This window comes from Schistocerca serialis, chromosome 6 (assembly GCF_023864345.2).
Source record: "Schistocerca serialis cubense isolate TAMUIC-IGC-003099 chromosome 6, iqSchSeri2.2, whole genome shotgun sequence".
NCBI classification, from domain to species: Eukaryota; Metazoa; Arthropoda; class Insecta; order Orthoptera; family Acrididae; genus Schistocerca; species Schistocerca serialis.
Window position 1 is genome coordinate 389389458 of NC_064643.1, and position 14492 is coordinate 389403949.

The window sequence follows — 14492 nt, forward strand, 5'->3', positions numbered from 1 at the left end:
TATCCCCAATAAATCATACTTGCAGTATTAGTGTCTTGTGTTAATGAAAGTGGTGTATTATGTCATTTACAAAAAATGAAATGAAGTGGTGGTGGTGGTGGTGGTTAGTGTTTAACGTCCCGTCGACAACGAGGTCATTAGAGACGGAGCGCAAGCTCGGGTTAGGGAAGGATTGGGAAGGAAATCGGCCGTGCCCTTTCAAAGGAACCATCCCGGCATTTGCCTGAAACGATTTAGGGAAATCACGGAAAACCTAAATCTGGATGGCCGGAGACGGGATTGAACCGTCGTCCTCCCGAATGCGAGTCCAGTGTGCTAACCAATGCGCCACCTCGCTCGGTGAAATGAAGTGCTACCCAGTTTAATCACAATAACCCTCGCACAGCATATGAGCAAAATTCTGACATCATCATAATGAAACTGCCCAATGTTCATTCTTGAGTATAATATGATGTTTATGGAAAAAGTAATTTCCGCATAAGAAATCTTTTTTTTTGAAAATGAGTCTATTTTGAAACCAGTAACTGTGTATGACCAGTATTATCTTCTGATGTTAAATATTATGCGTAAACTGTAAATAACAAATAAAATTAAAGTATCCTGAATTTACATTTCGTGACATTACATTGATGTAATAGAGCTAGAGAAGGCTACAAAGAACTTTACATTTTTTCAATTATCTCTGGTGGAGACATGAGGGTTCTTGCTTTTTGCCAAAGAGATAGAGCTTTCTATCTTTGGTTAAGATTCCTTGCTCTAAGGTTCATTTTCTTTCACACTCCAAGCATATATGGCATCCATTACACTACCGCAATTCATTTGTGTCATGTATTTCACATACTAGAATACATCAGCTTACATATTCTCTTGTATAACATATTCTCATGTATAACAGGCTTTTGATTACTGAACCTACACTACAGAAGGTATCATCATCAAATAATTTTTCTCATTAGTGCTCAGATACATGCGATGTAGATTTCCACATTGAACATCATAAGATAATTGGGATTGAAATAGAACTTTTATAGATTGTTGAGCAAATATAGCATATTAAGCAGAAAATCAATGTGTGTTAAAAGTTAAATACACTATTATTATCTACAGATCATATCACGAAGTCAAGTGCAAAAATCATTCATAATGTAAGAAAATGTACTATTTCTATAAAGACTCAAAAGACAATTTGTATTATACAAAGTTAAATATAATGCTGAAGGATTTTCCAACAAGTATTACTACATCCTGGCAGATTAAAACTGTGTGCCGAACCGAGACTCGAACTCGGGACCTTTGCCTTTCGCGGGCAAGTGCTCTACCGACTGAGCTACCCAAGCACGACTCACGCCCCGTCCTTACAGCTTTACTTCTGCCAGTACCTCGTCTCCTACCTTCCAATCTTTACAGAAGCTCTCCTGCGAACCTTGCAGAACTAGCACTCCTGAAAGAAAGGATATTGTGGAGACATGGCTTAGCCACAGCCTGGGGGATGTTTCCAGAATGAGATTTTCACTCTGCAGTGGAGTGTGCGCTGATATGAAACTTCCTGGCAGTTTTAATCTGCCAGGAAGTTTCATATAAATTATTTCATATAAATTATTGTTGTTTGCTATGTGTGCATTGAGTTCTTTTCTATTAAGTTTAAACTGTTTTCAAAATACATTTGAGTGCTTCTCCTATCAGTCAAGTTGCAATTGTTTACAAAATTTAGATAATCTTTGCCAGATTGATTCTCTAAATATAACAGGTTTTTAATAATTTCCTGTGTTCGGTCTCAAAAACTTGTCTGCTTCTGAAAATTCATATACCACATTTTCGCTTTCCTCACACAAAACTCTTCTTTGAGAACAAGAACATAGTTTATACCCAGTTCTGCATCATCTACATCACTCCTAACATCAACAATGCCTACTTAATCATTACAGAAGTTAACTACATTCTCATATGTCCTAACTACATCAAACACACAAGTTTTCAATATTATTGACAATATTAGACTCAGTTCACATTCTTGACTACATTTTTGGTTTTAGCAAGAATATTCTTAACATTAACTTTACTTTCATGTCTGTTTACTGCCTATTTTTCTATTATTAAGTCTGATTTCATTGATCAGTCTAGATTCTGCTTAAACCATTTTCCTCTGTACCACTTGTACTCATAACTTTTTCAGCCCTTACCCGAGACAACAGATTTCGTTTTACAATATTTTTATTTTTTCCCTTGTAGACTGTTCAAGGGTGACAGTAGTCTGTTCTTTACTTTCAGTAATTGATTGTTGAAAAGTTTGAAATTGTTCTGTAGTTATCCAGTTATCAACTGGCTCACTTGTCCTCTGCTATGTAACATAAATTGACATATCATCACAGACATCTTTACCGAATCTAAATTTATTTGTTCTGTCGGCCATTTCTTCCTCTTGTTTAATAGCGGTGTCTATATCCCCCAAGTCCGGAAGGTATGACTTTCTCTTCCTCTGGTTCTGTTTCTGTCATGGTTATCAGTTCACTTTTTGCATTAAAAAAAAAGAGTACTACACTATTAAATGGTTTTATATCTGTGGTACTTATCTTCACATGTCACAGTTTGTGGTTACAGTCATCAGTGTTGCATGTTTAATCCATTGTTGTTTTCATGTGTGTTTCAGTACATGTTAAACTGTCGTGATTCATGCAACATACTCATTTAATTAGAATACATTTCATTTATTTACCCTTGCTCTGATCCAATACCCTCTTATTATTGCTGCTTGAAAATAATTGTATTATTATTAGTTACCAAATCTCACTAATTGCCTATGTTATTTGGTTGCCTTCAGCATTCTCATACTTTGAGATGAAAAAGTGGAAAAATTAGAAAATATATTTTGAAAGCCACCTTCTTATAAAGTAAATATTTCTTCTACTTGCCTTGTGCTGATTGTCCACTGTTTGTCATTCTCGTTGTTGGCATAGTTGTCTTTTGGGGATTGCTTTTTGCAAAAAGAGGATTTTTCTAGGTATGGAGTAGTTCCATATATAATTCATAAATTAATTTGTCACAGCCATTTAAATTAGTTCTTCCATAAATTTTATTCATTCTTTTGCTAATTTCACATCATCTTAAAACTGTTTATACACAGTACTTTTTCAATGCATTCACACAACACACACTCGAACATACAATTACTGCTGTGCCAAAAAGCTTTATAGCAAAGAGCATGTGCAAAATTTACTCTAAAGTCATTGACAGTTTTTTCAAAAAGTGATTTTTTTTATACAATTTTGAATTAAATTTGCAGCATTAACATAATCTATTTATGTTAAGTTTTAGACTTCTTTAACTCATTTTTTAAAATCTTGTTTGATATTAACAATTGTGTACATATCTTTGATTTCAGTGGTCTCAATTCCAATATTTTAATGAGAAAAGGATTTCACTTGTCACTGTTTTTCATGTTATCATATACAAAAGTTCTAATTATCAGTGATATAGTGATGTTAATTAATAATGTATTATAATAAAGAAATTTCCCAAACTGCAATTTATACAAAATATTCTTGAGTTAACATTATTTAAAGGCAGACGCATTTTGTATTGATACATATGTGTAATTAATATAAATGGCTTGCTACTAGTAAGTAACAAAACAAAGACCTGATAAATTGTACTCTATATGCCCCCCGCCCTCTCCTCATGGAACCATGGACCTTGCCATTTGTAGGGAGACTTGCTTGCTCACCGACACAGATAGCCGTATTGTAGGTGCAATGACAACAGAGGGGCATCTGTTGAAATACCAGACAAATGTGTGGTTCCTGAAGAGGAGCAGCAGCTTTTTCAGTAGTTGTAGGGGCAAGTCAGGATGATTGATTGAACTGGCCTTGTAACATCAACCAAAACAGCATTGCTGTGCTGGTAGTGTTAACAGCTGAAAGCAAGGGAAAAGTACAGCTGTAATTTTTCCCAAGGGCATGCAGCTTTACTGTAGGGTTAAATGATGAAGGCGTCCTCTTGGGTAAAATATTCCGGAGGTAAAATAGACTCCCATTCGGATCTCTGGGTGGGGACTACTCAGGATGATGTCATCAACAGGAGAAACAAAACTTGGCATTCTAAGAATTGGAGCATGGAATGTCAGATCCTTGGATCGGGCAGATAGGTTAGAAAATTTAAAAAGGAAAATGGATAGGTTAAAGTTAGGTATAGTAGGAATTAGTGAAGTTCAGTGGCAGGAGGAACAGGACTACTGGTCAGGTGAATACAGGGTGATAAATAAAAAATCCAATAGCGGTAATGCAGGAGTAGGTTTAATAATTAATTAAAAAAAGAAATAGGAATGCGGATAAGCTACTGTGAACAGCATTGTGAATGCATCATTGTAGCCAAGATAGAAACAAGCCCACACCTACCACAAGTTTATGTGCCGACTAGCTCCGCAGATGGTGAAGAGATTGAAGAAATGTTTGATGAGATAAATAAATTATTCAGACAGTTAAGGGAGATGAAAATTTAATAGTCACGGGGAACTGGAATTAGATAGTAGGAAAAGGAAGAGAAGCAAAAGTAGTAGGTGAATATGGATTGGGGGTAAGGAATGAAAGAGGAACCTGCCTAGTAGAATTTTGCACAGAGCGTTACATAATCATGAGCTAACACTTGGTTTAAGAGTCATGAAAGAAGGTTGTATACGTGGAAGAGACCTGGAGACACCGGAAGGTTTCAGATTGATTATGTAATGGTAAGCTAGAGATTTAGGAACCAGGTTTTAAACAGTAAGACATTTCCAGGGAGAGATGTGGACTCTGACCACAATTTATTGGTTGTGAACTGTAGATTAAAACTGAAGAAATTGCAAAAAGTTGGGAATTTAAGGAAATGGGACCTGAATAAATTGAAAGAACCAGAGTTTGTAGAGAGTTTCAAAGGTAGCATTAGGAAATGATTGAAAAGAACAGGGGAAAGGAATACAGTAGAAGAAGAATTTGTGGCTTTGAGAGATGAAATATTGAAGACAGCAGAGGATCAAGTAAGTAAGAAGACGAGGGCTAGTAGAAATCCTTCGGTAACGGAAGAGATATTGAATTTAATAGATGAGAGAAAATGTAAAAATGCATTAAATGAAGCAGGCGAAAAGGAATACAAACATCTCAAAAATAAGATCAACAGAAAGTGAAAATGGCTTACCGGGAATGGCGAGAGGACAAATGTAAGGATGTAGAAGCATATATCACTAGGGCTCAGATAGAAGCCACCTACAGGAAAATTAGAGAGACCTTTGGAGAAAGAGAACCACCTGTATGAATATCAAGAGATCAGATGGTAAACGAATCCTAAGCAAAGAAGGGATAGCCGAAAGGTAGGAGTAGTATATGGAGCATCTGTACAAGGGCGATGTACTTGAGGGCAATATTATGGAAATGGAAGAGGACGTAGATGAAGATGAGATGGGAGATTAATACTGTGTGGAGAATTGACAGAGCACTTAAAGATCTAAGTCAAAAAAAGGATCCGGGAGTAGACAACATTCCGTTAGAATTACTGATAGCCTTGGGAGAGCCAGCCCTGACAAAACTCTTCCATCTGGTGAGCAAGATGGAAGAGACAGGTGAAATACCCTCAGACTTCAAGAAGAATATAATAATTCAAATTCCAAAGAAAGCAGGTGGTGACAGGTGTGAAAATTACCAAACTATCAGTTTAATAATTCACAGTTGCAAAACACTAAACAAATTCTTTACAGATGAATGGAAAAACTGGTAGAAGCTGACCTCGTGGAAAGATCAGTTTGGATTCCGTAGAAATATAGAACACGTGAAGCAATACTGACCCTACGACTTACCTTATAGGAGATGTTAAGGAAAGGCAAACCTATGTTTCTAGTATTTGTAGAATTAGAGAAAGCTTTTGACAATGTTGACTGAAATACTATCTTTCAAATTCTGAAGGAGGCAGGGTCAAATATAGGGAGCTAAAGGCTATTTACAATTTTTACAGAAACCAGATGGCAGTTACAAGAGTCAAAGGGCATGAAAGGAAAGCGGTGATGGAGAAGGGAGTGAGACAGGGTTGTGGCCTATCTCTGATGTTATTCAAAATGTGTATTGAGCAAGCAGTAAAGAAAAAAAAAGAAACATTTGGAGTAGGAATTGTAATCCAGGGAGGAGAAATAAAAATATCAAGATATGCTGATGACATTGTAATTCTGTCAGAGACAGCAGAGAACTTGGAAAAACAGTTGAACAGTATCTTGAAAGGAGGGTATAAGATGAACATCAACAAAAGCAAAACAAGGTTAATGGAATGAAGTCAAATTAAATCAGGTAATGCTGACAGAATTAGATCAGGAAATAAGACACTTAAACTAATAGAAGAGTTTTGCTATTTGGGGAGCAAAATAACAGATGATGGTCAAAGTAGAGAGAATATAAAATGCAGACTGGCAATGGAAAGAAAAGCGTTTCTTAAGAAGAGAAGTTTAACATCGAGTACAGATTTAAGTGCCAGGAAGTCTTTTCTGAAAGTATTTGTATATGAAAGTGAAACATGGACAACAAACAGCGTAGACAAGTAGAGAATAGAAGCTTTTGATGTGGTTCTACAGAAGAATGCTGAATATTATAGGAGTAGAATAGTAGATCACATAACTAATGAAGAGGTACTGAATAGAATTGGGGAGAAGAGGAATTCGTGGCACAACTTGAGTAGAAGGGATCAGTTGGTAGGACACATTCTGAGGCATCAAGGGATCACCAATTTGATATTGGAGGGTAAATGTATACACTAAGCAGATTTAGAAGGATGTAGGTTGCAGTAGTTACTCAGAGATGAAGAGACTAGCACAGGTTAGAGTAGCATGGAAAGCTGCATCAAACCAGATCTTGGCCTGAAGACAACAACAACAACATATAAGTGTATCAAGTTGTTCATTATGGTGGTGTATTGTGTGGTTTACTAAAAATTGATTGTAAGGCAATGCCCAATTTCATTACAAACTTCGCATTACTGACCCTCACATCCACATCTCAGTCCATATAAAACCAACCCTTCCACATCAAACTGTCCCTTCCCAACAGGTTAGGCATCCATACAAAATGTATCTGCTGCACCACTGAATATCTCAACACCTACACCAACATTGTCTCACAAGTTTGCCTCTCCCACAATTATCCCACAGATCTCATTCACTGGACAGTATCGTCTCACACCCACACTAATGCAGTTGCCATTTCCAAAAAACTCAGTAGCACCCCTATTGTCCCCTTTGACTGTTCAGATCTTGAATGCCTCAATACTCTACTCCACCAAAGCTGTGAGTTGCTTGAGTCAAACCCTGAAATGAGATCCACACTTCCTCATATCCTATCCCCACTGCCCACCTTTGCTATACACCACCCTTGTAACCTCATAACATCCTAGTCAAACCTTACAACATTCATAAACCATCATCCCAACCTCAACATTTGCTTCCTACTAAACTATCTTTACTTCTCACTCTGTCTGTATCATGTCTGGACCCATGGACAGCGCAACAGCATTGACAAGAATTCCCCTGATCCCACTATGCTGAAGGTCTCACTAAGCCCTCCAAATTCAGGCAATATCCTCTGAACCTAGTCCACTGATAGATTCCCATGCCATATCATCACACATCCCAAATCCTCACACCACTCCCAAGAGCCAACTACAAATCCTGGATCACTCATAAAACACCCTTTCCCAAACCTTTGCCACAAGGTTCATATCCCTGTGGAAGATCTTATACCCATGCAGCATTTCCTGCACCAGTCCCATCACAGGCTTGTTCAACTCTGTAAGAGGTAGGGCTGCATGTGAAAGCAGTCGTGTTGTACACCAGCTCAGCTGCAATTTCTGTGCGCCATTTTATACACACATGACCACCAAATAGCTGTCTGCTTGAATGAATGGCCACTGCCAGACTGTGGCCAGGAGGATTGTTCACCATCCAGCGGCACAACACACTTCAGAGCACAACATGCTCTTAATTTCAATTGCTCCTTCACAACACGTGTTGTCTGGATCCTTCTGCCGAACACCAGCTTGAAAGAGAGTTATCCTTGCAACACGTGCTTTGTTCTTAAAATCCTCCTGTATTCACTATCCACTTGCCTCCGTCTCCACGCACTCGATCAATACTAAATTTTTCTATACTTGTATGTAACTTAGTGATCAAATCTTCATCTTGGGCCTTTACACTTGTGATAACGGCCTTTAATTCAGCAGGTACTTGTTCTCTAAAGGTTTCAAATAAATCTTCTGTAAGTTGCACCATACACTGGGTGAACACAGCAAACATTTACAAAGTACTCAGTGTAGTACTCATCTTCTCTTGCCAGTGACTGTCTGTGCATATCCATTGGAATGTTACAAAAATGATTTTGGTAATTAAAACACCTGATTTGCCGCACGAAACAGATCACAAAAAAGGAAAAAAATTGAAGTTGGTTTTAATACTGCTCACCAAAATTTCTTGTGTAGCTCTTCGTGTCGCAGTGCTGATGAGAAGCTGGATTGCTATGATGGGCAAACTGTGTTACTGGAGGTTGGAGAGTGGCAGATGCTGCCATTATTGTCACTTATTTATAAGTTATTCAGTGACACACACATTCTTCTACTTCGTCGTAATATTTCAGCTATTGCCCAAGTTGCTAAGGATAACAGCAATATTTGTCAATGAAGTCTTCCTCCAATAATTGTTAATTTGTACTTGATTAGTATTTAATATATTCTTCTTATACAGATTTTGTTGATTTTCCGGCACAAAAGTATTTTAGATTCTGCACTTGGAGCATCACAATGACGCGCTCCCTTATGTCTCAAATAGTGCGTGTGTTCAGATTTCGATTGATGTTACTATTAAACTTTGAATTGCTGCCACTTGAAATACTGTTCAGACACACTGTGTAGTTCTTCTTGATATGGACTTTGTCACCATTGCAACCTATCTTATTCTGGAATTTGTAAACTGTTATCAAGTCCCAAAAGTCTACCAAATAACAAAAAGCTCATCTGCTCAATGCAGTTATAGTGAGTCTTCAGTTACAATGTTGTATGCAAGATAACATTGTCTTGTGTCCTCTGTGATGTCAGCACTCTTGTCAAGAAGGCACCTTTATTTGCTGGGGCACCATACTTCTCTGAGCTGGGATGTCATAGCACAGTATAGCTGCCAAGCCAGCAGTTGCTATAATGCTTAGAAAACTTCCATCTTTGTCGTCCCACCTTGGAGATGCACGGTGCCCATCCTTCCCAATTTACATGCACAGACAATAATAAATGTCCAAACAGTTTACACTTCTAAAGAAATTAGCTAATAATAAATGCTTTCACTGTGGTGATCATTGTTTGTTGGCGGGGTAGACATCAGGCAACGTATCACTTTACCAAGAGCATTATACGAAAGCCTGTGGTACTCAGTGACTTGTCTTTTATTTGTAGTCAAACAAGTGTGGTTTTATGAAGTCACATCCCTGACAATATCCAATGTACATCAAGTGGTATCAATATGGCAGCTAGTGTTTTGCTACGAAAAAATGTGGAAATTATACCTATAAAAACAGTGTGTGCACGCAAATTGTAGTGATGAAATCAGAAAGATAAATGATTGTATAAGGAGTCTGCAACTAACCATTAATGTACTAATGAGCGAACTAAAAAAACTTACATCTGAAAAGTGTGAACTGACCGCAAACCTGCCTCACAGTAACCTTGAAATTCCAGGCAAAGTGAAAATCAGAGTGCCACATTCTCAGCAAAACTTGTTAAATGAACCTAATATCGTATTCACAAGCAGATTCAGTGTGCAGTCAGCTGTGCAAGATAAGAAACATTGTCTATGTGATAAAACTCACTTTCAAGCTGAATGTGAAACTACAAATACGTGGAGTGATACGTCCAAAAGAATGCTTAACAACTCGGTTACTATTATGGAAGGAAGAGAGTCTGAAAGATCTGAACACTTGCGTGACTTAAAAATCAAGTGTTTGTTCAGCACTGATACCAAATGTTTTGGCTGGAACGCTGGCAGCCCTTCTAAACATGCAAAGAAACCCGAACGAAAAAAAGTAATTGTTATGGCAGACAGTCATGGTCATGGATTTGCTCACCTTCTGAATGGTCAATCCAGTGTACAAACAATCGCTTATATAAAGCCTGGTGCTTTTATGTCAGAAGTTTGAAAGCATGTACGATCAACAGATGTTGCTGACTTATCTTCTGAATACTTTTTTGTGCTATTTGGTAGGTCAAATGATGTATACAAAAACTAAACTCGCATATCAAAACGAGAACTAAAAAGGTGCTTAGGACAGTTGACACACACAAATGTTTTAGTGCTGAACATCCCACATTGGCATGACTTATCATCTCGGTCATGCATAAATAAAGAAATAATCAATGCCTACCAACAAATTTCATTCCTTTGCAAACATTTCAGAAATGTACAACTCATAAATGTTAGTGATATTGGGCGCAGATTTCATACATTACATGGATTGCACATTAACAACACAGGGAAAAACTGTTTGTCAAAAAAATAATAGAAACTATCAACAAGAGGCATCAAACACTCAAAAGCAAAGTCATCATGGTCTGCCCCCCGCCTCCCCCCAAATATTGAAAGGAAGCAATGCCAACCAGAGCTCTAGTCACTAACATCAACGGCAATAAAAGAAGAAACAAGGTCCCCCCCCCCCCCCCCAATTTTCAGTCACAGGAACAACAGTGAATGCAGTAACAGCTGTATCAATTGCTGACCCAGCTCTAACACCAGCAGCAAAATCAACAGTAACATCAGCAGCAGAATCAACAACTGAAGCAGCTGAACAAGTAACAGGGGAGCCAAATACAGAAGAAAATTATGCAGCAGGTGATAATAGAAGAATAATAGTAGTAGAGCAAAGGAAAACAGTACTTCCAGTACACCTGAACAATGTTTTATTGACAAGATAAAGCTAATCAATCAATTAAATATGCCAAAGTCTAAAAAATCTTGTAATTTCATGCTGATTCACCAAAATGTCCAATCATTGCAAAACAAATTAAGTGAACTTAAAATTTTATTTACTGATGAGTTAAAAAAGACGCTTCTGTAGTGTGTGTAACTGAACACTTGCTACCTAAAGATGCAATGTCAGTCACAAAACATGCAGACTTCAATCTTTCATCATCATTCTCTAGAACTACATCTATTCATGGAGGGTCATGTATATCTGCTAAAACTGGTAGTGACTATTGTGACATAAAACCCATTGAACTATTAGCTGAAGAGAGATTTTTTGAAGTATCTGCAGTTTGAACTATCCACATTAAAATTAAATCATCTGTGTATATAGGAGCCCTGATGGGAACTTAAATGATTTCTGTCATCAACTAGAAGCAGCTTTAAATACCGGTACTATAAAAAAACTTCAATGAAACAGTGATCATATGTGGAGATTTTAATACTGATTTTCAGGAAATCTCAAAAGATAAGCAAAGCTTAAACTTATGTTATGAAGGACAAATTATTTCTTGCCCATCAAACATTGCAGAGACTTTAAGTATTTTGCAAACATAAGTGAACAGTTAGAAAGTAAGGCGGAAGAACACAACAAAATACCACCTCCATCATCCAATAGCATAAGAAATGTGTCTGCATCATTGGTCAAATACAGAAGAAATATTATCAGTTATAAAAACTCTGAAAACAGGGTACTCATGTGGAATAGATGTGATTATGAAAAAATGCTGTCTTGCCGTAGCTGAACACTTCACACACTTGTGCAACAGCTCACTGGCATTAGGAACCTTCCCTTCATGCTTAAAAATAGCAAAACTGAAACCACTGCTCAAAAAAGGAAATCCGGAAGACGTTTCAAATTATAGGCCAATAGGCCTACTGCCTGTATTTTCAAAAATTTTAGAAAAAATATTTTATAAGAGCTTGTCTGATTTTCTAAATAAGCATAAAATTCTCTCTCCCTCACAGCATAGTTTCAGGAAAGGATATTAAACTGCGAGTGCAATATTTGAACTTGTTAATGAAATCCATACTAAACTGGACAAGAGTGAGCTTGTGACAGACAATGTGTCTTGATTTATCCAAAGCTGCCTTACTGTAGAAGCTTGACCAATTAGGAATATCCAGTGAGTGGCTCAGGACGTACCTATGTGGACACAAACAGGTGGTTGAAGTGCAATATACTGACCATAACAAAAACAGCTGCTACTATTCAGGATATGAAAATGTGGAATACAATGTCCCTCAAGGATCAGTATTAGGGCCCATTCTGTTTCTCCACTATGCCAATGAATTTATATACAACAAGTATTGTCAAACAACCCTCCAATTTGCAGACGATGCAACCTTCGTTATTAATGGGAAAACAGAAGAAAAACTAAAAGACTCTGCTATCTAAACAATGAATGGCATAGAACAGTGGTTCAGCTATAACGAACTAGTTATAAACAAAGAGAAGACCACCCAAATATACAAATAGAACTAAGGGACTGAGTTCTTGAAAATGCTGACAGCACAAAATTTCTGGGACTCTGTGAGGTAGGGGTGTGCTACATGATGAGGATCTTAAAAGGTTGTTGCATCAAAACCAGCCACCAGCCTGTTAGTAGTATACTCTTCCCATGTGCATTCTCTAATTAAGTATGGCATAATCTTCTGGGGCAATGCAACAACAAATATTAAACTTTTCAGGATACAAAAGAGAATATTAAGAATTATTGAAGGGGTAAGCAATAGGAAATAATGCAGACCCATGTTAAAAAAAATTTCAATTCTCCCTCTTCCTTGCATTTTTATCTGTGAAAGTCAGTTTTCATAAAACAATATATTAATAGACACCCAAATATCTTATTAAAAATGACGATATGCATGCATACAATACAAGACAAAAAAATCTGATCTTAATATGAAGCAGGTGAGAACATCACTGTGCCAAAAAGGCACTCTGCATATCGGTATAAAAATTTACAATAATCTGCCTAACCATATTAAATCAGTAAGTAAAAAAGGCTAAAGTAAAGGCATATTTAATTGAGCATTCTTTTACAGTCTGACAGAGTACCTAGAAACCAATCAACTAAATATTCTACTTTGTATGTCTACTCTAATGTTTGTTGTATATATGATTATTTGCTAAATTACTTAAATATCTAGTCCCTAGGAATGCAATACAAACTGTATTTTATGTTGTAAAGACTTAACCATGTCCAATATCCTTGTATATTTTCTATACATGTAGGATTAGTACGAAATAAATGAATAAATAAATAAATAAATGTCTCTTCATGTTGATATTCTGCCAACTCTAAAATTTGAGGAGCTGTTGAGCACTCGCGTGTAGTAGGAGCCACTGAGTAATTTCTTTTTAAGGAAAATGAAATTTTTATGGAGTATGCTGGAATTTAAGGTAAAATAGTAATTGATTTTTTGTGTATTGGCCATAGCCAAGATGTTATTCTTATATTGGCTGTTGGATTATTGTCTTTCTTCCCTTAAATAAGTTATAATCTTTGCTGCACAGTCCACAGCAATATCTGAAAATGGGCTATGAAGAACCTGTTTATAGATATGGTAGCGGTAGTCATTGGAAGCCGTAGCCAGAGATTATAATGCAAGAGATTCTTCACATTATTTTAGTGTTTGAAACACTGCTTACAAATGTCAGGTAAATGATAAAACAGTTTATACAATAAAAGAACTAAACATGTATATTCTTGTTTCAGGAATGTTATGCTACAGATGACAAAGAAAAAATTGCTGTGATAAAAGAGCTTTATGACCAGCTAAAGCTTAAGTCTGTCTTTGCTGAGTATGAAGATCAAACATATAATTTCATTCATAGAAATATTCAGCAGCTTTCACATGGGTTGCCACATCATTTGTTCATAAGTTTTCTGAAAAAGATCTACAGACGCGGAAGTTAACTGTATTAGATGGAAAGATTATTTTTTTTACGTATAAATACAGCTTATTTCGTGCTTGTTCCTTTGAGTCTAAAGATGTTATCATTTGAGTGTTTTTATCAGCTTGTTACTGACATGATGTACAAGTGAAATAAAGAATCTATATATCCGTACATACTATAAAAATGAATGTATATATATTGATACTGCATTTCCTCCTAAACCACTGGACCGATTTCGACCAAACTTGCCACACACATCACATACTATCTAGAAATAATCGCTGTAGGAGTAAGAACCTCCTGCCTGCCAAAGGGTGCACGTGGGAGTGGAAAAGTAGCACAAATAGCCAGACTGTATCTGTCCAATATTTGAGTATGAGAACACTTAGTGACTTGCAACAAATTTTACACACAGTTTCAAACCTTTATGAAACTTTTTCTCACTGGCAACCCCCACAAAATGATGAAAGGAAAAAAGTTTATCACTTACTACATCTTCGCTGTTCATGCAGTAAAACTGCCACATGAAGCATGACATTTTAGTTTATTACTTCTTTACTAGTAACTCTATTCGCAACACATTTTGTA

General features: G+C 36.8%; 1 protein-coding gene across 2 annotated transcripts in view; it reads left to right on the forward strand.

Moving 5' to 3' along the window:
- Positions 1–14075, forward strand: part of LOC126483800 (farnesyl pyrophosphate synthase-like) — a 60207-nt gene extending 46132 nt beyond the window's left edge. For both annotated transcript variants that reach the window (XM_050106979.1, XM_050106980.1), the window contains one exon: positions 13723–14075. In XM_050106979.1, coding sequence (XP_049962936.1) covers positions 13723–13923 — 201 coding nt within the window. In that variant the 3' untranslated portion in view covers positions 13924–14075. The remainder of the gene's footprint in view (positions 1–13722) is intronic.
- The last annotated feature ends 417 nt before the right edge of the window (positions 14076–14492 follow it).